The sequence below is a fragment of the Raphanus sativus genome, chromosome 4 (assembly GCF_000801105.2).
Source record: "Raphanus sativus cultivar WK10039 chromosome 4, ASM80110v3, whole genome shotgun sequence".
In the NCBI taxonomy this organism is placed as follows: domain Eukaryota; kingdom Viridiplantae; phylum Streptophyta; class Magnoliopsida; order Brassicales; family Brassicaceae; genus Raphanus; species Raphanus sativus.
Genome location: NC_079514.1, coordinates 50,214,447 through 50,239,858, shown reverse-complemented (window position 1 = coordinate 50,239,858; position 25,412 = coordinate 50,214,447). Strand labels below are relative to the sequence as shown.

Here is a 25,412-nt window from a genome sequence, read left to right as displayed (position 1 = left end):
ATAACGTAAATACTTTTATCATGTAATATATAGACTCTAAAACAATCGTGCTTTTGAAATATCTTACAATATTTTCTTTTACATATGACAAAGTTTTTGATATAATAAATTATTTTATTGCATAAGATAAACTTGAAAACATTAATATACAAATAATATATACAATATCTAGGGATTTATCTTTTATAATTTTAAAAAAATATTTTTGAGAAACACAACATAAAATATTTCTAAACAATGATAATTATCAAATCACTGAAATTTATCCTTAATTTATGTTTAATATCATTATTTTCGATAATGGTAATTGTCAAATCAATGAAATTCATTTTCAATTTATTGTTAATTTTATATTAATCTGCATTTAGTTAATGGTTAATTAATATAAACTATTTTTTTTGATAAAATGTGAAATTTATTGATTAAGGCAAAAAGAATAAACATTTACAAGGGAATCAAAATAGCCTAAAAAAATTTACAAGGCAAAAGCTTATTCTATCTTTGCATCAGGTGGTTTGTGTCATTTCGAACCATCTTTGCATCATCCTTCCAAGTTTATGATCAGCTCCATATCGCAGGGACGATATCCTGTTCCGGACTGCTTTATCAATAAGCCTAATCAACTGATCCACCGAACGGTAACCCGTGTGATGCCTGCGTTTGTTCCTTTCCTGCCAGATGTGATAGATGGAGGTCTGGAAAACCAGTTTCAACAGAATCTTGTCCAAGTACTGCAGGTCATTATTGGTCAGAAACTGCAGTGTAATCTCCCAATCAGGATCAGTTCTGTAACCACTAAGCCTTCCTGCTAAATTGTTCCAGACAGTAAATGAGTACGGGCAAGCGAAGAAGATGTGATCTCGGGTTTCATCCCTCTCACCACACAGAACACAGCTCTGATGCAGGCCCCAAGCTCTCATCCGGTCTCCTGTGGCTAATCTATTCTTCACAACCAGCCAGACCATAAACGAGAATCTCGGTACCCCTTGAGCAAACCAAACAGTCTTACTCCATATAACAGTCGTCTTATGCTCTCGAATCTGTTCCCATGTTTGCTTAGAAGAGAACCAAGGTTTATAGTCATCCTCAGAATGCTTCCAGAGGATTACATCATGGCCTTGTTCAACATCCAGGACCGGTTCTCGTTGGATGCGAGCGTGTAGCTCACGAAAATGGCGGCTTCTATGGCCCCTGACATTCCACTGCGCTTGCGAAACTGCATCACATACTTTGGCAGTACGGGGAATGCCCAGATAACATGTACCAACAGCCCCCGTAATATCAATAAGCCTCCCTGTCTGCAGCCAGTTATCAAACCAGAAGAATGCAGTGCGCCCATCGTTTACCTGCATCCTAATGAACTGATAGGCCAGCGGCCGAAGCTTCAATAACTTTCTCCAGATCCAAGAGCCCTTTCCATCCTCCCTTACATCCCAAAAAGAATTTTGCCTTAACAGATATTGCTGAATCCAGGAAACCCAGAGAGAACTAGTGCGTGATACAATCCTCCAAAACAAACTCAGAGCAAATACTTTTAATTGAATCCCAAAGCTTCCGAATGCCCAAACCTCCCTCCTCCTTTGGACAGCAAAGATCCTCCCAAACCACCTTTGATTTATGGGACTGGTGAGGAGACCCCGACCATAGGAAAGCACTGCACATACCTTCTATCTCATTTAGGCAGGCTTTCGGGAGAATGAAAGCTTGACTCCAGAAATTGACAATGCTGGAGATTACTGACTTGATCAGTTGCAATCGGCCAGCATAAGAAAGGCATTTGTTTTTCCAAGACAACATTCTTCCCCTCACCTTATCAATCAGAGGTTCATAATCCTGCTTGGTGAGCTTTAGTGGTAAGAGGCATTCCCAGATAAATGATAGGGAGCTTTCCGATCTTAAGCCCCATACGCTCCGCTTCAGCTAGCATGGGTGTGACTGTCTGATCCGAAGCGTATATGGAAGATTTTGAAGCGTTAATATGCAGCCCAGATATACGCGCGAACTGATCCATGACCTTCAGTACCACACACAATGACCTGCTCGATCCATCCGTAAAAACCATAATATCATCAGCGAAGCTTATATGAGTGAACTTCACCTCTTTACACTGATGATGATAACTGAACTGCTTCTTTTCTGCTGCTCTATTAAGCATCTTGGACAGAACATTGTTCAGGATGACATATAGATAAGGTGAAAGGGAGCAGCCTAGTCTAATTCCCGGAGCACTTGTGAAAAAGGCTTCTAAACAGCCATTGACCGAGACCGAGAAGGCTGCTGTAGATATGCAGACCCTTATCCAAAGAATGAACTGCGCAGGAAGATCCATAGCTCTCAGGACCGAAGTGATGAAAGACCATTTGACCGTGTCAAACGCTTTGGAGATAAAAATTATCCAGTTTAGATAATGATAATCATCCAATCAACGAATTTTTTTAAGTTAAGGTCAATTATATATTAATTCGTTTTAATTTTTGGTTGATTATATATTAATAAATTTCATTCATAAAATATAATAGTGACTAATAAGCACATTCACTTCTCAAATAATAGTATAGATTCAGTTTGATTTGTTTTATTTTTTGGTATAAAAATAATAATTGAAGTAAACCGGAATTATTTTGGTTTTGTTTGTGTTCGGTTTTGCTTTGTATTTGGTTTTGTTTATGTTTGTTCGGTTCAATCAAGTTAGTTTTTATTTTTTTTCTACTTCGGTTAAAAATATATAATTTATAAAACATAAAATACATCATCATTTGAGACTACATTTTTTCATATTTAAACGTAAAGTTAAGTACCAAAATAAAAATGTTGAACATGTAATTTAATAATTTTATGTTTTTATTATTTCCAGACCTAATATAAATATTATATGTAATTTTTAAAATTTTGATGATAGTATATGAAATCCATGTTCCTTTTTTATAACAAATGCTAAACTGAATAACTGGACCAGCCGATTCAGAATTTTTATGTTCTTTTATTTTGATGTTAGTTGTGCCTCTTTTATTCATTAGAAGTAATATATGCATATATATTATGTTTAATTTTTCATGGTTAAATATTTTAATTCTTAATATATTAATTCATATAATTAACTAAATATTTTGTTTTTTTGGTTCGATTTGGTTTAAAACCAAACAAACCATTTGGAATAATAAAACATTTTATCGAATGTCAAGACATATACTTTGGTTTGATTAGGTCAATTGGTTTAATTTTGGCCGAGTTGGTTCTGTTTGGTCTGGTTCAACTTTTACATATACATATATAACGATTTAACAAATTCAACTAGACCCATCTGATTTTGAAATATATACAAACTAGATCTTGATCCGCGCTTTGGAAGCGCGGAATATTTTACGATGAAAAATTTCACTAATAACTTAATAAATATTTGGGTAATTTTAAAGAGTGTATTTAAAATATTTTTGCATTTAAATCAGTGTTTTTAAATTCAACCCGATTGTGATTATACCGGTTAATCGAGAGATCTGACAATTCAATTTAGGTTTTTAAATTATTCCTATTAAAAAAATTACTAAAACCCGAGACTAACCGAGTGAACTGATGGATGACCAATATGTAATCTAGTTTGATTTAAATTGTAATAGTTTCATAATTTGTAATCTTATAATCCAAATTTTAAAGTTCATTATTTTGCAGTTTATAAAATTATGATGTTTCTACAAAATTTTAAAGAGAAAATGATAGATATAAAATAACTAAGATTAATTATTGTATTGTTTGGAAACATTGATAGTAGTATAAAAATATATTGTTTGGAAACATTAATAGCAGTATAAAGAAATAAGTATATTGTTTGGAAACATGAATAGTAGTATAAAGAAAGTAACAATAGTGATTTAATGTAGGTTTAACTATAAAGTGTAAATGTGTATTTAATTTAAAAACTTACAAAATAAATATTAGATCCAATAGAATGTTTCTGTTTTAATAAGATAGATTTACTATAGCTATGTATGATCAAATATCTTTTTTTTTTTGAAAAATATTATCAAATATCTTCACACTACACTTATCATAAGCTTCATCTTGAGATGAGTACATTTACTGATTTACGCTTGGCCTGTTTTGTTATTTTAAACAGAAGTTATAATTTTTATCTGTTCTTCTGAAAATATTTCTCGATGCCCGTTACACTGTTTAATTTAATACTAGATCTTGACCCGCGCTTTGGAAGCGCGGAATATTTTACGATGAAAAATTTCACTAATAACTTAACAAATATTGGTAATTTTTAAAAGTGTGTATTTAAAATATTTTTGCATTTAAACCAGTGTTTTTAAATTCAACCCGATTGTGATTATACCGGTTAATTCGGAGATATGACAATTCAATTTAGGTTTTTAAAATATTCATATTAAAAAAATTACTAAAACCCGAGACTAACCGATTGAACTGTTGGATGACCGATATGTAATCTAATTTGATTTAAATTGTAATAATTTCATAATTTGTAATCTTATACTCCAAATTTTAAAGTTCATTATTTTAAAATTTATGAAATTATGACGTTTCTACAAAATTTTTAAAAGAAAATGATAGATATAACATAACTAAGATTAATTATTGTATTGTTTGGAAACATTGATAGTAGTATAAAAAATATATTGTTTGGAAACATTGATAGTAGTATATAGAAATAAATATATTGTTTGGAAACATAAATAGTAATATAAAGAAAGAAACATTAATGATTTAATGTAAGTCTTTTTTTTTTTTTTTTTTTTGTCAGCTGTCCATCTATTCTAGATCAATTGGTGGTCCGACGAACCGAGTTTCCGTAAATATATTGTTTGGAAACATAAATAGTAATATAAAGAAAGAAACATTAATGATTTAATGTAAGTTTAACTATAAAGTATAAAAGTGTATTTAATTTAAAAGCTTACAAAATAAATGTTAGGTCCAATAAAATGTTTCTGTTTTAATAAGATAGATTCACTGATATTTAATCAAATAGTGGGTTAAGCCATCGTTTCTATTAAATCCTAGCCTTTTGTTGTCTTATCAGTTGATTAGTACATTTTAGAACTTTGTTATGTTAAAAAAAAGAACTTTGTTATGTTAAAAAAGTGTTGTTTGATTACTCAGTTGCCATCACACCTATCCCGATAAAGAATGAACACATCAACCTAAAATCAATTGCAGTGGTACCCGTTAAATCTATGACAAGAATAAAAATGATACTATTCTTCATCTATATTCATTTGCTTTGATAGTTCGGACTTCGGAGGGTTGTGGTCGTGAGTCACTTACTACATATTGACAACAGTCTAATCAGCTTGTTCTTCCATTTTGTACACATAACAACAGACTTGGTGACGGTCTTAATACCAAAAAAGAAAAAGAAAAGAAAGATTGAGAAAAATGTCATCTAAATAATTAATTTTCAAATTTAGTCGAAATAAATTACTAACTTTTTTATAAATTAAAAAAATATTCAGTTTTTATTGATAAGTTATTTTAATCGTAAACTTTTCCTAACTATATCATTTTAGTTATATCATTTGTCAACAATTATAATTTACTAACAATATGTCTAGAATGACTTTTAAAATTGATGATTTTTTGGCATAAATAGAATAAATTATTTAGTAATTATAAAATTTTATAAATATAAATATTGAATAAATAAAATTTAAATATTTTTTATACTTAAAATAGTTAGATAACATATCATTAGTTTAATAATTATTTATTAAATAATTATAAAGACTAATTATGTCACTTTTAACTATTCATATAATCTTATGTTTCATAATTTTATTGTGAATTTTTTCAAAATTTTTTTTGTAAATTATTAATATATTTTTATTCTCACAAGAATAAAATTAATAGTATATAAATTCTTCATGGTTCTACTAATGTAGCAACAGTTTGGATCTTAACAGTTTTTGGTGAAACTTATTTTCCATTAAAATGTAGAAAGAATCTTATAACACATTTATAGAAACTATTTTTGTTTGAGAATAAAAAGTCGTATTAATATTTCACTAACAATTTTTTTGACAGTAAAATTATAAAACATAATTCAAATAAGATTATATAAATAATTATTTTACTCTTGAAAAAGCGAATGTATTCCATTTTGGTAACACCCACCGCTTAAGATCATGCTCCTTTGGAGAACTCCCGCTATGTTAACAATGAGTTTTAAGCAAACAAAGTACCAAAAACTTTGGATATTATCCATTTTTCCATTTTATCCTTCCCCTTTAGGATCAACCAATAACTAAATACTCATCTGATGATATGGTAACTAATTATTTTAGAATATAAATGAAAACTACATAAATTTTTACTTTGATAAAATGAAAATTAATATTTTAGTTTGAATTATTTCTTGTTTATAATATTATTATTAATGTTATAGTTATATTTTTTAATATCTAATATTTAATATTTTAGAAAAACTTTATGTCAAAAAACATTAACTTTAAAAGTCATTTTAGATCTATTGTTAGTCAATGAAAATTTATGATTAAAATGGTTTGTCTATTGACCAAAAAAAATTTTGTCTATAAAATTTGAGTGTTTTGTTTTGTTTATCAAAAAAAAAAAGGTGATGTATTTAAAATTAAATTTAAAATTTGGTGATTTAAATGATATTTTTTTAAAGAAAGATTTGTAGCATCACATATATATATATATATATATATATATGTGCTAGCTCGTTTGTCTGGAGTCATAGGTGGCCACCAACTTTGCAGTTCTTTAATTTATAACGTTCATGATACACACAAAGAAAATAATTCGGGATAAGAAGCTTAATGATTGATTGATGTTAACCCATCACCCACGTTTATATATATAATATATATTAATCTATCGTGATAAAAAATAGTAAATCATACGACCAATAAGGCAGTCACGCCTACCTTGCGCATTAACTAAACTTTTATAAATCTATCCCTTTCGGTAATCATTTGCTCAATTCTTTATTTTTTTTGAAAGTTATCATTTGCATTGGTTATATCTGTTATATATCATTTTGAAAGTTATCAGCTACTGGGGTGTAAGCTTCTTTTAAGTTGCAACTAGATAATGACCTGCGCGACCGCGCGGATTCTATTTTTGTTTTAACATATAATCCATATTCTATAGTAGTTAATATAATTTGGAGTTTGTCTAATTTTATATTGTGTAGTTTTAAATAATTTTGAGTATGTCCAATTCAATACTGTGTAGTTTAATATAATTGTGAGTTTCTCTGCTTCGTAGTATAGATGTAAAGGTGAAAACAATAATCTAAATATTAACCAATAAAATTTAGACTAACATAACTGAAGTCTTTCTTAGGATATTAATAAAATAGTTATAATTTATACAATAGACAAATAAAAATATTTATGCAAAAAACCAACAAAGATTAACCGTGCTGATATATAAATGTTTTATATTTGGTTAAATAATTTAAACGAAACTGTACTAATCCAAAAAATAGTTTCAATTTGTTTTTATTAATAAAATAGTATTTTGAATATATATGTAAAAAGTTCAATAAGAAAATGACTAATGTGTTTTTTTATAAAGTTAAATGCTTACAATGTTTCTGTTTTATACTTATTCACAATATAAATATTATGGCTCATAAAGTAAAATTTTATTGTAAATATCCATGTTTTGATATGTAATTAATAAGCCGTAACAACAATTGTACAGGAAAAAATGAAAGATGTTATATCTTATTGTCCTTTTCTTTGCTATATAGATACGGAAATATATTCTAGTTATTGCATATCTAAGGCAAATCCGTCCCTTTAAATTATAGAATGTTCTATGTTATACTTATATTATTTGAGTATCAAGAAATATATATATTCTGATATCTATATCCAGCAATTTAAAATCTAAATATTAATCAATAACTGGCTAATGACTTGTTAATGACTCCCAGTCGACTAAAGAGGATGTATAATATAATGCAAAAAATTGTAGCTGTTTACGAATAGATGTATAATACAATGTCCACAAGTATAATATAATGTATAAAAAAATATAGTTGTTTACGAATAGATGTATAATATAATGTCCAGAAGTATGATATAATGTATAATGTATGCAAAAATTATAGTTGTTTACGAACAGATGTATAATATAATGTATAAAAATTATAGTTGTTTACGAACAAATTTTAAATTTGTACTCGCATTCGATGTATAATAATAAAAAGAATGGATTTTTTTTTTTGTTTACGAATAGATGTATAATATAATGTATAGTGTCAATAGAGTTAAATTATTATACATCGAGTGTAAGATGTCACATAGTTGGTTGATATATAGTTATTTAAGGAAATATTTAAATGAAAGGTTAAGGTATGAATAATAATGTGATGTCCAATTTAAAAATCCACCTAGAAGAAGTTGTAATGTTTCTGTTTTAATAAGATAGATGAAATTTCAGTTTGACCAAAAAAAAAATATCATTGCTCCAAATGTGGAAACTGTGTTGCAAGTAAACAATAAAAGAACGGCAAAATCTAATACTATAAAGAAAAGGGGACTCCCTTCTCCTCTTGCCACGTCACTAAATGGGTTCATCAGGTGTCGACACGTGTCTAAACGCATTTTATATCTACGTTTCATTTAACTGTTGTTTCGTGGGTTTTAATAGCTGTGTTTCGTTGTTGGGCCGTCACAATTGGGTTTAGCAGATTACTTTGCCGTCTTCTTGCTGATTTTAATCTGCAAACAGACGATATATTTTCTCAACTCTTAGCCTCCCTTATCGTTCAACATTCACAATCTCCAACTCTCTGTCTCCCTTCCCATTCCATGCGGATCGAAAACCACCTCAAGCCTATAAATTGGAGAGTGTGCAGAGAAGAAGGAGCCAGTTTGCCGTAGGATGGAGCAGACGGTGGCGCGGATGAGGATGGTGGCTTTGGTTCATCGTAGGGCACATCATAAGAAGAGGAAGTTGATGATCGTACAACGGATTGTTTCCGCCGGAGGAGTAAGGTAGCTTTGGAGGTGGCGATTGATTTCCACAACCGTAACCTGAAAAAGTAAACACTTTGCAAAAGAGAACGAAGAAGACAATGAGTTGACCTTAAAGCTCTGTTTCTTTTAGTTTTTTATATACTTTTTGTTTTTGTTTCTAGGTGAATCAGGAGAAAGACTCTTGCAGAAAGTATTTAAAGTTCAGTGGAGTTATTGATATTCTCACCAAAGGTATTTTTTTCTTTTTCTACACTACAACATCACTAAAACATACTGCAACAGTTTCTGTATCAAATAGTTTGATTTCTGACATAATAATTTGATTTATACTCTTTTGTATGTTCTGGAACACAATGTGGGCTTCGAATGTACGTGGTTGTTTTGTATGAGCAGAAAGACAAGCCTTCCTCTGCTTTAGAGTAAGTTACTGGACACCTACTTTGTTTAATTCTAACAAACATGTACCCAGGTGATGATAGCGTTTATGAACTTAATCCTAATATGACTTATGTTGGTATGAATAAGATCTAGGCCTTGCAGCACAGATAGTTCATGTGGTAATTGCTGCAACTTTGTTGAATTCACCAGTAAACTGTTATCCGGACAGGTTCTGATAACTTTCCCTGCTGATATACATCTTCAGTTGTCCGTTTTTTATGATCGTTAATGGTTGATTTGTGCAGAACATGTCCTCCAAAGATCAGTCATTACTGTATGAGCCCATCAAAGAGCTTGATATCACGTTAAACCAAGTGAGTTAAAACCACATCCACCTGTGCCTTATCAATTCTACTGAGGAAAGTTCAAATTTTGTTTTGTTTATAGATTGTTTTAGATAGATGCAGGAGTTTCAGTAGATATAATTTCAGGCGTGAATGATCCAGTAACTTTGCATTACCTCAACAGGTTTGCAAGTAAATTATCTTAAGGCCGTTTTTTTCCTACAGCCACCGGTCAGTTGACTTTTCCCTCGATCAGCACCTTATAACACCTTCAGATCATGTAGAAATCCTCATTCATTTGATGTGGACGATATCAGGTATAATTACTGTACATAAAGGACACAATCTTTTAACTGTAGTTTGTTTTTTTAGCTAAAAACTGTTGGGGTTTTAACACTTTTTGCAGATTTCTTGGAACTTATGGTAAGAACATCAATGACCTTGACAAGTACTCAGAGGCGAAAAGCAAGCTTGATTTGCCGAAAGAAGACTGAGGTGGAGACATCTTGCTCCCGCTGCACCTAATACAATCAGTGAGAATTCACCTCCCCCCCTTGCAAAATATACATTTAGAACAAAGTTCCATTTTTGAGTCTATTGGTTTGATTCACTTCTTTGTAGGTTGTTATCCTTTCACCGATGGAGAGCCTTTAGTGATTGAAACTTGCCCTCATGTCTTCTTCGTTGGAAATCAAGATAAATATGACAACCGTTTGGTAAAGGTACAATTTCCTTGCATATAGATTGATTATATAAATACATGGTAGGTACTTTTTGTTTCTTGGGTCAAACAGTGCTCTAAGTGTGCTGGGTAATATATTAATGTTGCAGGGTCAGAAGGTCAGCTGATTAGGTTGATCTGCATTCGAAAATTTTGTAAGACCGGTATTGCTGTTGCAGTGCGTTGAAATTTGAGAAGATATAATCTGGAATTCAATTTTTCTTTCATATCTCAAATTCATCAAACATAGTTGTTTTTTTTTTATGGTTTTTTTTATTGGCAGAGGAACTTGAGGAATATGGTGTGTCACACCTGTAGCTTTAACATTCAGTTCATACCATTAAATACTTTGAAGATCTTTGGAGGTGTTATTGTATTAGTTTCATGAGAATTTGATACATTGATCTTAGTAACACGGTTATTAATGCATGAAAAATGTATAAAAAAACCTGGATATGCCAAAAGCTTATTAACCCCGTTCGAATACATGCCAGTCTGGAGCTCACTAGAAAGAGGTTTTTTCTCTTAGGTTTTTCTATGTTTGACATATTTATTGATTGTTTTTGTTAACTTTTTTTTTTTTCAAATTTTGTTAACAATATATTGACAAAGCTATTCTAAAATGGTTACTAAATTCCCCCAAGAAAATCAATTTGATGTCTTCAAAATACTTGGCATAAAATTATTGATGAATTTGTCATCTTACGGTTCTCACGCTCAATATTCTGACATTCTACTTAACTATTTTAACATGACATAGAAATAATGGTTCACAAATGATATAACTAAAACCCTCTAGAATTTAAACACAAATGTCAATCCAACTATTTATATTTACAAATGCTCAATCAAATATAAGATATTTCGATATTATTTTAAATTTACTATCCCGCCCGTAGGGCGGGTTTACCCTAGTAGAATATATGTATGTGAAATATGCGTAGCTATCTAGATTTTAGGATATAGAACTAACTTAACTGTTAATTTAATTTTTAACATGTAGTTTATATAAATAAAAGGTTCGTGTATTATGCATACTTCGAGCGTCTTTCCAAGACATGCACTAAAATATGTAAATAAATTTTCTACAAAGAACAAAAGCTTATATAATTATAAAGTAGGTAAGTAAGCTAAAGCCAAATCTTCACGCTTGATAAATTTGAACATATCTAATAAAATCCTAAGAAATTCATAATTATTCGCATGATCATTGATCATTTTCGGGAAATCTTGCACATATGCAAGCTTTTAAGATCTTTTTTTTTTTTTTTTGCCATCTAAAAGATTAATATTAATAACGGCCGAAGCCCAATAAGGGTTAAAACCCAACAACGATATTACAACACTAAGGCCCATAAATACAACTGGGCAAATACAACATATGGACCGAAAGCCCACTAATTTTGAAACCCTAATTTGACGCCGCTTGACCACGTCGGGAGATTTGTACGCGAGGGACACGTGTTGACGCCTCACCAATGAGGGACACGCGTCATCTTGTCAAGCCATCATCACCGTTTAGCTTCCACCGGAGGAAACCTCGAGAAACGCTGGAAAACTGCACGACATCTCACCGAGCCACTCCAAGACCATGCATCAACGCCGCGAACACTTCATCATCCTTGCTCTGTCCAAAGAGAGCATCAATCGAAGCTATGTCGAGATCTCCTCCTGAACCGGAATCCACCACATACGAAAACCGTCTTCAGTCCGTCGGAGAGCGAACATCGATGAACTTGAGATCTCATCCGACAGAACCAAATCTCACAATCGGAACACTCCGAAAATCACACCCGATTAGAAGGATTGAGAACACCAAAAAGCCGGCGGCGTGAGGCTGAGTAACGCCTCCACTCCCCGGAGTCAAAGCCGACGTCGACGGAGCTTAAGGAGCCCCACCACCCGGAATCAAAAAACCGATCAAAACAAAATTGGGAGGATAACCATAGATCACTCCCTACTATATACAAAGCGAAAAATAAAGAGGGAAGGAAGAAGACCGGACCGGCGGTGGCTATTAGAGCCTATCCGCCGGCCGGAAACGTTAATCGCGTCTGATGTCTCTAGAGAAAAGGCAGAGCAAATTTGTAGAGAGAGGTTTTAAGTATGGATTACTAACTTAATTGCAAGCTTTTAAGATCTAAGCACACGCACGTATAAAAAGTCCCCACATATTCATTTTTTTTTTCGAAATTCACAGTAACATGGACTTTTTCAGTTTTTTTTCTTCCATTTGTGGCTTCTAATACAAAAGTATATGTAGCAATGGACGGGGAACCACAGTCTACCGGGTTATTATAATTATTATTTTTGTTTTTGATTTTACCATGACCATTAGTTGTTATTTACATACATATATATATTAGACCTGGATCCGCGCATCAACACAGATTTGAATTTCAGTTTTTGTTTTTTACTGATGTATTTATAATATTTGATCTTATTATATTCAGCAAGTAATATTTTTTGTGTCTTTAACCATCTTTTGTACGACGAATATTCAATATCATATAAATAAATTAAACATATACATGTAATTACAGAATTGTATATGATGTCTAAAAACTATAGTTATAAATTTTAAATATAAAGAAATATTATATTATGTAGTTGATGTTTAGTATTGTACAAACAGTCCAGCATATATAATTAGAGTTATATATATAATTACAATACTATATTAGAGTTATGTAAGTTTATATAGAAATTTATCTTTTTTTTTGAATTTGACAATATGAAATAGAATATGAGTTAGAATGCTATACTATGTTTATAAATTAGGTATAATATTTATAGGAAAAAATTAATACACTTCCAAAAATTTGTAAAATATGAAATATTGGAAACAAAATTGCAAAGTAAAACAAAATAAACCATCAATTGAATTATCACTCATGCATGTATTTTTTAAATATATATTTATCTTATATAAATTTAAAAATATATTTTAAAATTATCTGTATTAAATAACTTTTAGCATTTAAAAAATAATTTTATAATTAATAATAAATATTATTTTTGCTCTGCCAATTGTATCATCTATATTTTTAAAATATGACCCATATGTTCGTGCGAATGTATTTTTATGGATCAAAATTTTAATGTAAAATAAAGTTGTTATCTATGATTATATTTGTTTTATATGATATAAAATTCAATATAGCATTTACATTATGTGTTTTATATTATGTATTTTATAGCATTTTCTTGTATTTTTTGACTTAGTTAATTATACCAAAATTATGATAACTAACCCATAATAATAGACATTTTTAACATTTTTTGCATTGATTAAATATAATTTAATGTTTAGATAGATTATAGAAAGTATTTCTGAAATAAATGACAGTTAATTTATTGTACTTCATTTTAGGAAAATGCATTAATGAAACAAAAAGACAAGCATTAAATAGAAAGTAAAATTTAATTTTCACTCGCATCCATTTTAAATAACACCGAAAACTAATATATACTAGATTTTGACCCGCACGTCCGTGCGGGTGTATATTTCAAAAAAATATTATTATTTATTTTTCATGTCAATATCAAAACTGGATAAAAAATTCAAACTGAAGAATCGAACCGATCACGATCTGAAAAAGTAATACCAAACCGAACCAAAATTGATTAAATATCCAAATTTTTCGAAATGTTGATATTTAGATAACTGAAACAATAACCAATTCGAACCAAAATATTTTAGATATCAAAATGTATCCGAAAAAAACTTATATACTTATATATATTAATTATTTTTAATTTTAATGTATATAAAAACATCCAGAATATATATATGATCCAGAGATAAAATATTAATCAAGATAAAGAAATGGTAGTAGACCTGAGTACGTGACATGTATCTTCCCTCTGGTGAAAGCTGGATCCCAAGCTTTTTCAAATCTTTATAAGGAATCAGCCGTCTAATATTATAACAGACATAATATGCACAGTTAAACATGATTTTGAAGGTTCATAACAATTATAGTCTGCACCAAGTCCACTTCCTTTTTCGAGAGAAGAAGAGAAAAGATTAATCTAAGGGATGATGAAGATTTAGCTCTTAGGGGATAGTAAGAGAATGGAACTCACCTAATCATCCATCCAGGCATCAATTGCTGCATATTATAATCAACAACAATCTCTCGACTATCAATAAATGAATGATGAGCACCCTGTAAAAAACCGCAACAAAATAATATTTCTATCCGACAACTAAACTCCACTGTTAAAATAGAAAATATATATTTCAAACAGCTTTAAAGAACAAAAAAAAGTTACCGTCACTGTAGTACCTCGTAAGCACGTCGCATCTCCTTCTCGATCTCATACTCCACAAAAGCATATCCTCGTAAAGCACCCTCACTAAACAAAACGTAATAACATAATGTATAATCAACACAATTATGCTAAGACAACATGTGTACAAACCAACATAAATAAGATCGTAAAGCAAAGCAATTGCAAAGCCTTTACCAATGTGTCTGACCAACCGCAAGCTCTTAAATTTTTCCGTATTTACTCATAACCTGTAAAGAAAAAACCTTTGTCATCACTCGAACAACGAAAGAGTGTAACTCCACGTAAACAACACATAATCCTACCTCACGAAGAGTCTCCTCGATCCAGATCAGAGGAGATGCGACCCACAAACAAAGTACAATAAGGATCTCCAGCTGCTTTGGATCTCCATCTGCTTTGGATCATCTTCAAAACCCCAAATCACAGACTAATAAATCAACTTTGCGATTTCAGAGACAAAAACAGAGAGAGAGAGAGAGAGAGAGAGAGAGAGAGAGAGAGAGAGAGAGAGAGAGAGAGAGAGAGATTACATAGGCTGGTGTTATAGCTGGGGAGAGCTCGAAGAAAGCCGCCGTTATCATTTTGGGCAAAGTCGCAGGTTTAAGCACGTTTAGTAAGGAGGTGATACGACAGTGTTTTAATTCTAATGGCATTCTATTGTAATTATTGAGGAAAACTCAGCCTTAATTACTATTTGTACTTCAGTTTTAATAGTTTAGATTTTATATGAGTATTTTTATTTTAATAATATAGATATGTACAGTGACTAGTGAGTTAACCTAAAATGGGAAAACATATAAATGTATATTGATCATGCAAATTTTTTATTAGTATGGTAAATCCGTATCAACTTTATTTAGTGAGTACACAGTAGCCCTGCGAGTTCGAACCGTCGGTTTTTGGTTAACCGAAAATTTGAAAATTATTCTGAAATTAACCGAATTAAATTTTGGTTTGGTTCAGTTATCGGTTATTTTCGGTTTTCAATTATATTTTCGAAAATAACCGTTTTGTTTTGGTTTTCGGTTAATTTTTTTTTGAAAAATGAAAACCGAACCAAACCGGACCGAAAATCGAATTATTTTTCAAAACCCTACCAAACTGAACCGAATTAAAAACCTTAACCAAACCGAATTACAAACCGCATGCCTAGTACACAACAGAGCATACTCGGGTTGTGAAATGCAACCGAGCTGCTGTACAGAATGTGCGAGGAGGAAGGTTAAAAGAGCACGCTGATAAGATTAGTTGGAGGAGATTAAAAAGCATAGTTAAGTCGATTAGAATCTACTCCCTCCGTTCCTGAAAGTAAGATTTTTTAGAGTTTTCACGTTTATTAATAATTTAATAATTATTTACATTTTAGTTTACTATTTATTTTTCTATACACTTTCCCATAACTATCTACCAATCAAATTTAAATCAATTCAAATATTTACAATTGATGCTTCTCAAAAATATATAAAAGTACCTTAAAAATATAGAAAATCTATCTTTGTGGAACAAAAATAAAATCTAGAAAATCTTATTTTCGGGAATGGAAGGAGTATATTATATTAATTAGCAATTCTAGACAGTGTTTGCATATACATAAATATAAATTATTGAATCGGACACTCGTACGGTAGCGACCACAACACAAGATCAACAGACCTGGACAATTTACGGTCTGTATCTGTTATCTGAAATGAATGCATGGCCGTCGCTTTAAGCAAGCAACCAGATAAATGGGCATTAGAAAGAAGGCCCGGATTAATAAATAAAGGGCAATTATTATTATTAGTGGGCTTTGAGTGAACCCTAAGAGCATCCCCATTAGAGGATGTAACGGGGTTCACGGGCTCAAGTTCATACGCCCGAATTGATTTAAAAAAATAAAAAATGGCTTTAATTCGTTGAACCGATCCTTATGGATGAACTTGTTGAAACGGGTTCATACCACGCGTCAATCGTTCACTGCCTTCTCCTTTCGTCACAAACATCATCTCCTAAAACTCCTCCCTTCTTCTCAAAACTCTCCTTTTCACCGTTTTCCCCATCCCCAGATCCACCTTCCTCGGCGAGTAGTAGCACCGTCGATGAGTCAGGTCCCACCGCCACCGCCGTCGGAACAACAATATCCGTCGACCATTCCGCTCTCTTCAATCCTTCCGGTAAATCATCCCACCTCCAAACTCTATAGTGAGATTCAATTTGACTGCTTTTGGAGAGAGAGTCTAATCTGTTGTTGTTTGGAATCGAACTTAGACCACTCTCATGAACCCACACCAGACTCGGAGCTCGTCAAGCACCTCAAGAGCGTCATCAAGGTTACCTTACAACCGATTCTTATTTAGAAAGATTGAAACTTCTTTTTGTTTGATTAAAATTAATGCATCATCACAGTTTCGTGGTCGGTCAATCTCAGTTTGTGAGTTTGGATAGGTAAATGTTTCATGTCTTTATAGGAGTTGTGAGTTTGTGTGCTTGAGATTGGTTTTATTATGCCAACTTCACTGTGTTTTCAATTTTCTTAATTGGTGTGTATGTATTTGTCCATATTATGCTTTCCTTACCTAGTGCATTCCAAGGGTTCGAGTTTAGTGGCCTTGATTTGCCGGATTCAGTTGGAGAGTTTGTTGTTAATGGGGTTCTCGTTCTTCAGTGCGAGAGAGTATTGCAGTTGATTTCACGTTTCATGCAGGCAAGAAAACAGAAAGGTGAATATTCATATTATTTACTGTGGCATCTCATTGGTAGCTTCTGTGTTTATCTGACTTGTTTGAGAATTGGTAGCTTCAGCTACAAACAGCAGCAAGTAGCATAATAATATATGTAGACTTTGGTCTGAGAATTGGAAGGCCATTGTAGCTGAAGCTCAAGGTCAAAGCATTCCTTATTCTTCTTTACGTCATATAATAGCTGACTTGTTTGTCTGTAGTGAAAACAGAGTTTTGTGATTATTATGGTGATGCTCTGCCTTAAACCTCTTCGAAAGTGATCAAAATTGTACTCACTTCATGTGTTGTTGTTCAATGTTTTTTCCTATTCTCCAGTAGCCATGCCTTTTGTACACTAACCTCTAGCTCGCCTTTGTTATTTCTTTGAAACATAAATTCAGGTTTTGTTACTTATGGAATTAGTTCTAGGTTTGTGGTGCTTGTAAAAACATTGTTGATTAGTTTGTTGTTACTTTTATTCTTAAGAACTCTTTTTCAGGTTCACCAATGCAAAAGCACAATAGACAGAGGTTTATTACTATTCATGATCCCATCAAAATATATTAAAAAATTCTTATGAACCCCAAAAGGAGATTCACTAATGAGGATGCTCTAAGATTCATATAGATTGGCCCTCACTTGATTATTGTTTTTATTTTGAAATTTGAAAAGGGGATGATTGATTGCCTCCAAAGCACGCACGCAGGCACGCGTCTCAATGATTCTCTCTCTTTGTTTCTGCTTAATATTTACGCTTCTCCTCTGATCAAATTTAAAAAAGAATAAAAACACTCCTCCTTCTCCGATTCGCAGCCTTCATCAGGAAACTAGAGCAGATAAGGTGAGTGAGAAACCCTTTGAATTGGGATTTCTCTTACTTTTCTTCGTCCTGTTCTGATTTTATCATCCTTATTATATCGCATCTCCCTCCTCTCCAGTCCGGTATGAATTGGTTAGAACTTTTTTTAAATATTAAATATCAGATTTAGAATAATCTTTGTTTCCTTTTGCACAGAAGCAACAAGTATGGATCATCGTTCAGTTAAAACCACTACACCAACGGTTATAACAGTGAAGATGTGGCCACCGAGTAAGAGCACACGCCTGATGCTCGTGGAACGCATGACCAACAACTTATCAACACCTTCCATCTTCTCCCGTAAGTACGGTCTTCTGACTCCTCAACAGGCCGAGCAAGACGCCAACCGCATCGAAGACCTCGCTTTCTCCTCTGCCAACAAACACTTCCAGAACCAGCCCGATGGCGACGACGGCACATCTGCTGTTCAGATCTACGCCAAAGAATCCAGCAAGCTTATGCTCGAAGCCATCAAACGTGGTCCGAAGGGTAGATTGTTTGATTTATCAGGTGGACGTAGAGCCTTCATCGATGAAGCGGAGGCGCGCGAGCTTCTAAGGCCTTTGGCTGATCCAACTAATAACTCTTACACCAAGATCCGTTTTACGAACCGGAGCTTCGGCTCCGAAGCAGCCAAAATTGCTGTTACCGTTCTGTCTTCCATCAAGCATCAGCTCACTGAAGTTGATCTCTCCGATTTCGTGGCGGGAAGACCAGAGGCGGAAGCAATCGAAGTGATGAACATGTTTTCGTCTGCCTTGGAAGGATCCAAGCTTAGGTATTTGGATCTATCCGACAACGCATTGGGTGAGAAAGGGATCCGAGCGTTTGCTTCTCTCATCAAGTCTCAGCGTGACTTGGAGGAGCTTTATCTGATGAACGACGGCATCTCCGAGGACGCTGCGAGAGCCGTTCGCGAGCTGCTTCCTTCTACTGCCAAAATCAGGGTTCTTCAGTTTCATAACAACATGACTGGAGACGAAGGAGCCGTTGCCATTGCTGAGATTGTGAACAACTGTCCTTGTTTGGAAGATTTCAGGTGTTCTTCTACGAGGATTGGTTCGGAAGGTGGTGTTGCGCTTGCTGAAGGGCTTGAGTCTTGTAGACGGTTGAAGAAGCTTGATCTCCGTGACAATATGTTTGGAGTGGAAGGTGGGATTGCTCTGGGAAAGACTTTGTCGGTGTTGAGTGAGTTGACTGAGATCTATATGAGTTATTTGAACTTGGAGGATGAGGGAACAGAGGCGCTTTCCGAAGCTCTGATCAACTCTGCTCCTTCTCTTCGAGTTCTTGAATTGGCTGGGAATGATATTACTGTCGAATCCACTGGTAAATTGGCAGATTGCATCGCCTCTAAACAGTGTCTTTGGAAGCTGAATTTATCTGAGAATGAGCTCAAGGACGAAGGGACTGTCTTAATCGCAAAGGCGCTTGATGAAGGAGGTCATCAACAGTTGGCTGAAGTTGACATGAGCACCAATATGATGAGAAGAGCTGGGGCAAGAGCCTTGGCGCAAACTGTTTTGAAGAAACAGAGTTTCAAGCTTCTGAATATTAATGGAAACTTCATATCTGAGGAAGGTGTGGACGAGGTGAATGACATGTTTAAGGACTCCCCGGACAAGCTTGGTCTTTTGGATGATAATGACCCTGATGGAGAAGATTTTGAAGAAGATGAAGGCGAAGAAGAAGACAGTGAACTGGAAGCAAAGCTCGGAGGTCTGAAAATCAAGCAAGAGGAGGAATAGGAGGAAGAGGTGACATGAAGTGATGCTCTTTGTTTTCTATGTAGGTAGGTTTCAGTTTTATCCATTTCTCTATTTACGTATGAATGTAAGGAGGAGGATCTAAGACGTCTTAAGTTCTATTCCCTTGAAACATGAAACCTTTTATCTTCAAGTTAACTAGAAGTGTTGTTATTGTTGGTCTTTTGGTTATGAATTTAAATGGTCTTTTTAGCTGAAATCATGTTCATCATCTCATATGAACCGAGGGAAAAAAAAAGAGAGTACATATGGGGGTAGCTTACAGAGGAAGATAGTATATATGATTAAGCGGCGACTGGAGTTTTGAGGGCTTCGAGTATCTTGTCATCTAATTCAAACTTCATCTCCTTCTTGTCTCTGCCAATCTTAACATACTCCTCATATCTCTCCTTGAGATCTTCTGGTAGATTCGTTTTACTTTCCCACCCTAATATATCCTTTGCTGCTCTTGGTTCCGCGTAGAAATGCTATCAAATGATGACAAAAAGTTATATAAAAACTAATCAACGAGATGGAGGGAGGGAGGAGAAAAGCCATTTTTTTCTAGTTGGGGTTTTTACCATGTTTCGGAATGGAAAAGCCTTCTTGGCGTCAACCCCAATGGCTTTAGGGTCGTAATGCACGATCTCAACGGTTTTGCCAGCAGCAGCAGCACAGAGCTTGGCCATACCGTCAAGAGTGACGGCTCTGTCACTAACGCAGTTGAAGATGTTGCAGGAGGCAGCCTCAGGGTTGGACACAGCTGAAGTGAGCATGGAAGACAAGTCTCTCACGTGAGATATGTTGGTTAGCTGCAATCCTGATCCGGGGATTGGCACTGGTCTATCCCTCACAATCCCTGTGGTGAAACACACAATTTGATCATTACACTTGCTTTTTTGTTTAAAATTGTAGGGGGGTGGTACACTATTACTTACTGTCGAAGAACCATTCTTCGCAGTCTTTGTTGTTGCCAGAGCCGATCATGTACTGTGGTCGAAAGGAGGCCCAGTTGGCAAAAGTTTCAGCTAAGTACTTCTCCACTCCAACATGACCTGCGTCGGCTTTCACTGCGTCCTGCACACATTTGGAACATTATAATTAAGTAAATGGTGAGCACTGCATTGATTAAGTGTAAAATGCTTATTATGATGATTAGTTACCCCTTCAACGTGAGGAGGTTCTTCGGTGGACTTGTAGATCCCTGCGCTGCTTATAAACAAGAACTGCTTCACGCCTGAGCTTTTAGCCCAATCCACCACTGGCCTGTATTCCGACAACAAATCCCAAAAGGACATGTTTATATTTATGATCTCAGTAAATTCTGAAAAAAGGCATATCACTTATTATAGTAAAGATGAGCAGACCTGACAGTATCCAAATCCTTGCCATTGTTGTCAAGAACAACGTCGAATGTTTCACCTCCGACCACAGTCGCAACATCGGCTGGGTTTCCCCACACCGTCTTTCCTCCGCCGCTTACAATTTCCTGTAAGGCAGATTATTTAGGAAACTTGAGAGAATTCAAAAGTGTGGAGAATCTGAAAAAAAACTTACGGAGAAACGGCTGAAGGGAGTTTTCTTCATTTTGTCAGAAGATTCTTCTCCGACAGTCATAATGGTGACGGCGTGGCCGGCGGAGAGAAGCTCTTTGGCAAAGTAAAAGCCAATGACGGCGTGACCGCCGCTGTTGGTGTTGACTATAAGCACATTCTTCTTCTCAGCCTTCACGGTGAATCCCTGAGGAGATGATCTTCGAGAACTCTTCAGAGAGTGTGTGGTGAAGAGAGAAGCAGAAGAAGAAAAAGAGAGAGAGGACAAGGAAGAAGATGAAGAGGGAAGAGAGAAGCGGTGGAGAGACGGCGGGATAAGGAGATTGTTGATCGGAATAGCTGTTTTGGATGAGAAAAACAGAGAGGATGATGATAAAGCTGCCATGCTTGTTCCCTCACTGCTCTGCTCTACTTTGCTTTGACCTGTTCTGTCTTTGCGTGTTTAATATGATTTGGATATGATCAAAGCAGTATGTAAGGCTGTTATTGTTCTACAAGATAAAACATCTAACGGTCGGTCCATTTTCATTTCGCTTCTTTCTTTTATGTGGTTTAAATCCTAAACCACCTTTTAAGATTGGGCTACATGCTATCTTACAAGATAACGGTCCGTCCATCGTTTAGCTTACTTTTATATGATTTCATCTTAACCATCTTTGTTTGATATACAATACAATTACAGTAAATGAATGAATAAAATGGTTGTTATGTATTATATATCATCAACCAGTCCGACGATACATTGTACACTACTAATAAGGAATACAAAAAAGTTAATAAAGAAGCAAAAGGTTCACAATGGTTCTTGTGGAAGATTAGAACAAATCAAATGAAACCCCAAACACCCGAATTAAGGAAAAAAAAACCAGAGTAGATAATGATGTCTTGTTTTAGAAGAAACCATCATCATCATCAATAATGATGTCTTTGTTTTAGAAGAAACCACCATCATCATCTATGATGTCTTTTTTTAGCTCTTCACGCATTCTTCCTTGCGGAATATGCACGGTACGCTGCCAATCCGGCAAAACCAAGAGCTGTACCCACTGCCCATTTCAAAACATTATATCATTACTATCTTTAGGAAGTGAAGAAATTCTATTTCTATATCTGTGAAAGAAAAGAAAAAAGAACCTGAGACGAATAGAAGTGAGCTATTCACGACTTGGCGTATATTCTTGCTTCTTCTTCCCGACTCCGTCTCCGGCACGCTCATGTGAGGGTTCTCTGCTGTACTCACTATTTTCCTGAACAGACTATTCCTTTCATCATCTTTCATGCTTACCGACACTGGTATGTCTATTCCCAATTCCATGCAAACCTGTGTTCAGTTTACAATATACGTTTATTATCATCATATATATCCACCACTCATCATCATATGCTTTTAAGATGCTTTACCCTATCAGACTCTTGCACCGACATTGGATATGCATCCAAATCATCTTTCGCCGCTACCAGAACACATGGTGTCCCATAACCACTCTCTTCTCCCTTCCTTGCTACCTCCATCAACATTTCTCTTGCTTTTCTCCATGAGTATACATCCGAACTGCACCATTTATTATCCCAGTTCTCCATCAACAGTTCAACACCTACCTAAGAAGTGCACAAAAGAGTTTCTGAGAGCTAACCTGTCATATACAACCACAGCAACATCACATGCTGCCAACGCTTCCTTATTCGCCAGAAACTTTTTCACTCTGTCTTCTGGTATTTCCCTCAGAATGAGCGTTTTCTTACATCCCTGACACCAAATTGCAACCAACACTTATAAACATCCACATGTGACAAGGAACATAAGAGTTCAGACCATCGCTACTTACCCCAGGCTGATCAACGACATTTGCTACATATCGTTCACCCACTGTTGCCTTATAGCTGTCCGAAAATTTCCTGGAGTTATAAACACGGCTTAGAGAATACAACATGAGCAAACACATATAAACAATCGAAGCCAGCAAAAAGACAGGATACTTAGCAATGTTAGACACTAGTTTACCTCCCTATGAAAGAATCGAGGATCGCAGACTTTCCAGATTTCTTAGGGCCAAATACAAAGCACTGAAACACATTCCTTTCTGTTCGCTGCTTCTTTCGATCCACTGATCTTTTCCTAGTAACAGAAAATGTTGAAGCTGGATCGTGACCATATCCGACATATATCAGGTTTGCCAAAGTTTTCCGAGGATCTAGTAGCGTCATTAGAGCCCACTGCTTAACACCATAAAACAGAGTATAATCAGTCATGGTAAAGAATGTTGCATCTGATAGTACTAAATTAGTGTCAACACGACAGCAAGCATACAAACCTCAGACAGAAACCCATTGATTGTCAACTTTCCGCTCGGTGTTTTCTCTGCGGCATCTTTATATGGAGCCTCGAGCCAAGGACTGAAATCGTAAACGACGGAAACAATATAAATACTCACATACGAGAGCACTAACAGTAAAATTCGAAATAAAACATGGTCATCTAACTAAACAAACATTGTAAGTAACAGTTAATAACATAAATTACAGAGGTAAGAATCAGAAACGAATCACACAAAAAGTAATCACCAGAAATTACCTATCCGGAGCTGTTTTAAACAAATCATCTAGCTCATCTGGCCGTAAGGCTCCATCCTAAATAGCAGTAAAACGAAGAAGCATTAAATAACTATCACTGCTCCTTGAGGATTAAATACAGAACAACATAAATCAAGGTTGGATATTTAGAGAAACACACATTATCAAGGTCATACAACTGGAAGAATCCCCTCAGAAAGTCCATAGTTTCATTTGTTAGCTCGATGCTCTGCAAGTCAAACAACGGAAAAGATAGCAAGAATTACTTAAAAGCAGGCCAGCCAGTTTATCACATCCTTTGAATAACAGAACAATTTAGAGATAGTCTAGTAGTTATATACTATTTAAAACACACACACCTGATCAGGAGAATGCTTTGCTGGAAGTGGTAGTAACTCGGTGTTGAGTTCCAAAGAATCATTGTAACCAAATTTCCGTAGGATAGCCCATGCTGTCTCAGGGCGACCTCTCTCGATAAATAGTGAAAAAAGAAATAGAAAACCCGGAAGTGTAAGACCAAGATCAGTTACTCCATCTGGTTGTCTTTCTTGTACAACTCTCTTAACTCCCATGAGCTCAACAGGGTCAAGTGGGGCGCCAAAACAGTTTACCTGATTTGCAGCATAAATATTTATAAAGACTTATAGAGGAATTATCATGAAGGCAATAGGCAGTGGGTAATAGAGAGAAAGGGAACCTGAAAAATCATTTAACTCAGCGTCATTAAGGACACCATCCAAATCTTGATCGCAAAAGTTGAATATTCTTTGTACAGCTCTGCGGAGGCGAGGTTTCAAACACTGCTTTTCTTGATCAAACAAAGGAAATGTTGGATGAAGTACTGCTTTCAATGCATAGTAGAAGACATCAGGGGCCTGGAAAAGAAAAAGAAAAAGAAAGAATAATCATGATGTTTAAGAGGCATTCAATGCAAACTCTCTGGGCATGGTTTAGTCACATAAAGAACTTTTTCTGTGGCATTTTCTCTGTTTGCTATAAGATAGGATCCAAATCTCAAAAGACAAAGAAATTTGGAAGAGAGAAGAGAATACCTGAATAAGGGTTAATTGCAGAACACTCAATACAGGTTTCAATCTCTCGGTACTTCCTTCATGATAGGGGCCATAATATCCTCAAGTTTGACAGGAGAGCGTTCATCTCGTAAATCAAGCTTGCAGCCCATTACAATCACTGGCGCTTTGATCTAAGAAAGAACACATATAATACATTTATTAAACTTAAGGTTTGTGAATGCATAAATAAAGAAACTT

At 34.4% G+C, this 25,412-nt stretch overlaps 4 protein-coding genes and 2 long non-coding RNA genes across 21 annotated transcripts in view; 2 read left to right on the top strand and 4 right to left on the bottom strand.

Annotated features, from left to right (window-relative positions):
- Nucleotides 1-506: 506 nt before the first annotated feature.
- Nucleotides 507-1,352, bottom strand: LOC108851292 (uncharacterized). The gene has a single exon (XM_018624699.1). The coding sequence runs from the start codon at nt 1,350-1,352 to the stop codon at nt 507-509; it is 846 nt and encodes a 281-aa protein (XP_018480201.1).
- A 7,177-nt stretch (nt 1,353-8,529) lies between these two features.
- Nucleotides 8,530-10,773, top strand: LOC108816503 (uncharacterized). 6 transcript variants are annotated; one of them, XR_008944941.1, is made up of 10 exons: nt 8,531-9,037; nt 9,134-9,203; nt 9,366-9,391; nt 9,498-9,579; nt 9,656-9,724; nt 9,879-10,011; nt 10,101-10,227; nt 10,316-10,416; nt 10,526-10,570; nt 10,699-10,773. It is a non-coding gene; the product is annotated as an uncharacterized LOC108816503 (long non-coding RNA). The 6 variants fall into 6 exon arrangements; XR_008944939.1 differs by having other exon boundaries at nt 8,530-9,037; nt 9,808-10,011; nt 10,526-10,773; XR_008944940.1 differs by having other exon boundaries at nt 8,530-9,037; nt 9,798-10,011; nt 10,526-10,773.
- A 3,522-nt stretch (nt 10,774-14,295) lies between these two features.
- On the bottom strand, nt 14,296-15,429 carry LOC130510784 (uncharacterized). Of its 2 annotated transcripts, none has more exons than XR_008944559.1 (5): nt 15,245-15,429; nt 15,017-15,119; nt 14,889-14,941; nt 14,694-14,777; nt 14,296-14,587 (listed from the first exon to the last, which is right to left on the bottom strand). It is a non-coding gene; the product is annotated as an uncharacterized LOC130510784 (long non-coding RNA). The 2 variants fall into 2 exon arrangements; XR_008944560.1 differs by having other exon boundaries at nt 14,708-14,777.
- A 1,095-nt stretch (nt 15,430-16,524) lies between these two features.
- Nucleotides 16,525-20,191, top strand: LOC108854413 (RAN GTPase-activating protein 1-like). 9 transcript variants are annotated; one of them, XM_057009408.1, is made up of 6 exons: nt 16,526-16,867; nt 16,962-17,023; nt 17,100-17,138; nt 17,274-17,576; nt 18,086-18,254; nt 18,429-20,191. In XM_057009408.1, the coding sequence occupies exon 6, from the start codon at nt 18,440-18,442 to the stop codon at nt 20,018-20,020; it is 1,581 nt and encodes a 526-aa protein (XP_056865388.1). In that variant the 5' UTR covers nt 16,526-16,867; nt 16,962-17,023; nt 17,100-17,138; nt 17,274-17,576; nt 18,086-18,254; nt 18,429-18,439; the 3' UTR covers nt 20,021-20,191. The 9 variants fall into 9 exon arrangements, with proteins under 9 accessions (XP_056865384.1, XP_056865383.1, XP_056865391.1 ...); XM_057009409.1 differs by lacking the exon at nt 17,100-17,138; XM_057009406.1 differs by having other exon boundaries at nt 16,962-17,413; nt 17,496-17,576.
- A 9-nt stretch (nt 20,192-20,200) lies between these two features.
- LOC108851293 (chloroplast stem-loop binding protein of 41 kDa a, chloroplastic) lies at nt 20,201-22,000 on the bottom strand. Its single transcript, XM_057009415.1, has 6 exons — nt 21,575-22,000; nt 21,385-21,506; nt 21,181-21,283; nt 20,956-21,094; nt 20,599-20,876; nt 20,201-20,505 (listed from the first exon to the last, which is right to left on the bottom strand). Exons 1-6 carry the CDS (start codon nt 21,953-21,955, stop codon nt 20,323-20,325), a joined length of 1,206 nt encoding a protein of 401 aa, XP_056865395.1. The 5' UTR covers nt 21,956-22,000; the 3' UTR covers nt 20,201-20,322.
- Nucleotides 22,001-22,260: 260 nt separating this feature from the next.
- The window catches only part of LOC108854412 (mitochondrial Rho GTPase 2), a 19,546-nt gene continuing 16,394 nt past the window's right edge, over nt 22,261-25,412 (bottom strand). For both annotated transcript variants that reach the window (XM_057009401.1, XM_057009400.1), the window contains exons 5-14: nt 24,501-24,752; nt 24,302-24,370; nt 24,143-24,198; nt 23,883-23,964; nt 23,573-23,784; nt 23,397-23,466; nt 23,205-23,317; nt 22,972-23,122; nt 22,705-22,891; nt 22,261-22,616 (exon numbers count right to left, since the gene is read on the bottom strand). In XM_057009401.1, coding sequence (XP_056865381.1) covers nt 22,549-22,616; nt 22,705-22,891; nt 22,972-23,122; nt 23,205-23,317; nt 23,397-23,466; nt 23,573-23,784; nt 23,883-23,964; nt 24,143-24,198; nt 24,302-24,370; nt 24,501-24,752 — 1,260 coding nt within the window. In that variant the 3' untranslated portion in view covers nt 22,261-22,548. The remainder of the gene's footprint in view (nt 22,617-22,704; nt 22,892-22,971; nt 23,123-23,204; nt 23,318-23,396; nt 23,467-23,572; nt 23,785-23,882; nt 23,965-24,142; nt 24,199-24,301; nt 24,371-24,500; nt 24,753-25,412) is intronic.

What these genes read in the sequence shown, in the direction of transcription:
- LOC108851292 (XM_018624699.1), bottom strand. Translation starts at nt 1,352, where the DNA reads ATGCAGGTAAACGATGGGCGCACTGCATTCTTCTGGTTTGATAACTGG.
- LOC108851293 (XM_057009415.1), bottom strand. Translation starts at nt 21,955, where the DNA reads ATGGCAGCTTTATCATCATCCTCTCTGTTTTTCTCATCCAAAACAGCT. An exon ending in AAGGATTTGGATACTGTCAG is followed by an intron (nt 21,284 to 21,384) that starts GTCTGCTCATCT and finishes GTCGGAATACAG; the next exon opens with GCCAGTGGTGGATTGGGCTA. An exon ending in AACCTCCTCACGTTGAAGGG is followed by an intron (nt 21,095 to 21,180) that starts GTAACTAATCAT and finishes AAATGTGTGCAG; the next exon opens with GACGCAGTGAAAGCCGACGC.
- LOC108854413 (XM_057009411.1), top strand. Translation starts at nt 18,440, where the DNA reads ATGGATCATCGTTCAGTTAAAACCACTACACCAACGGTTATAACAGTG.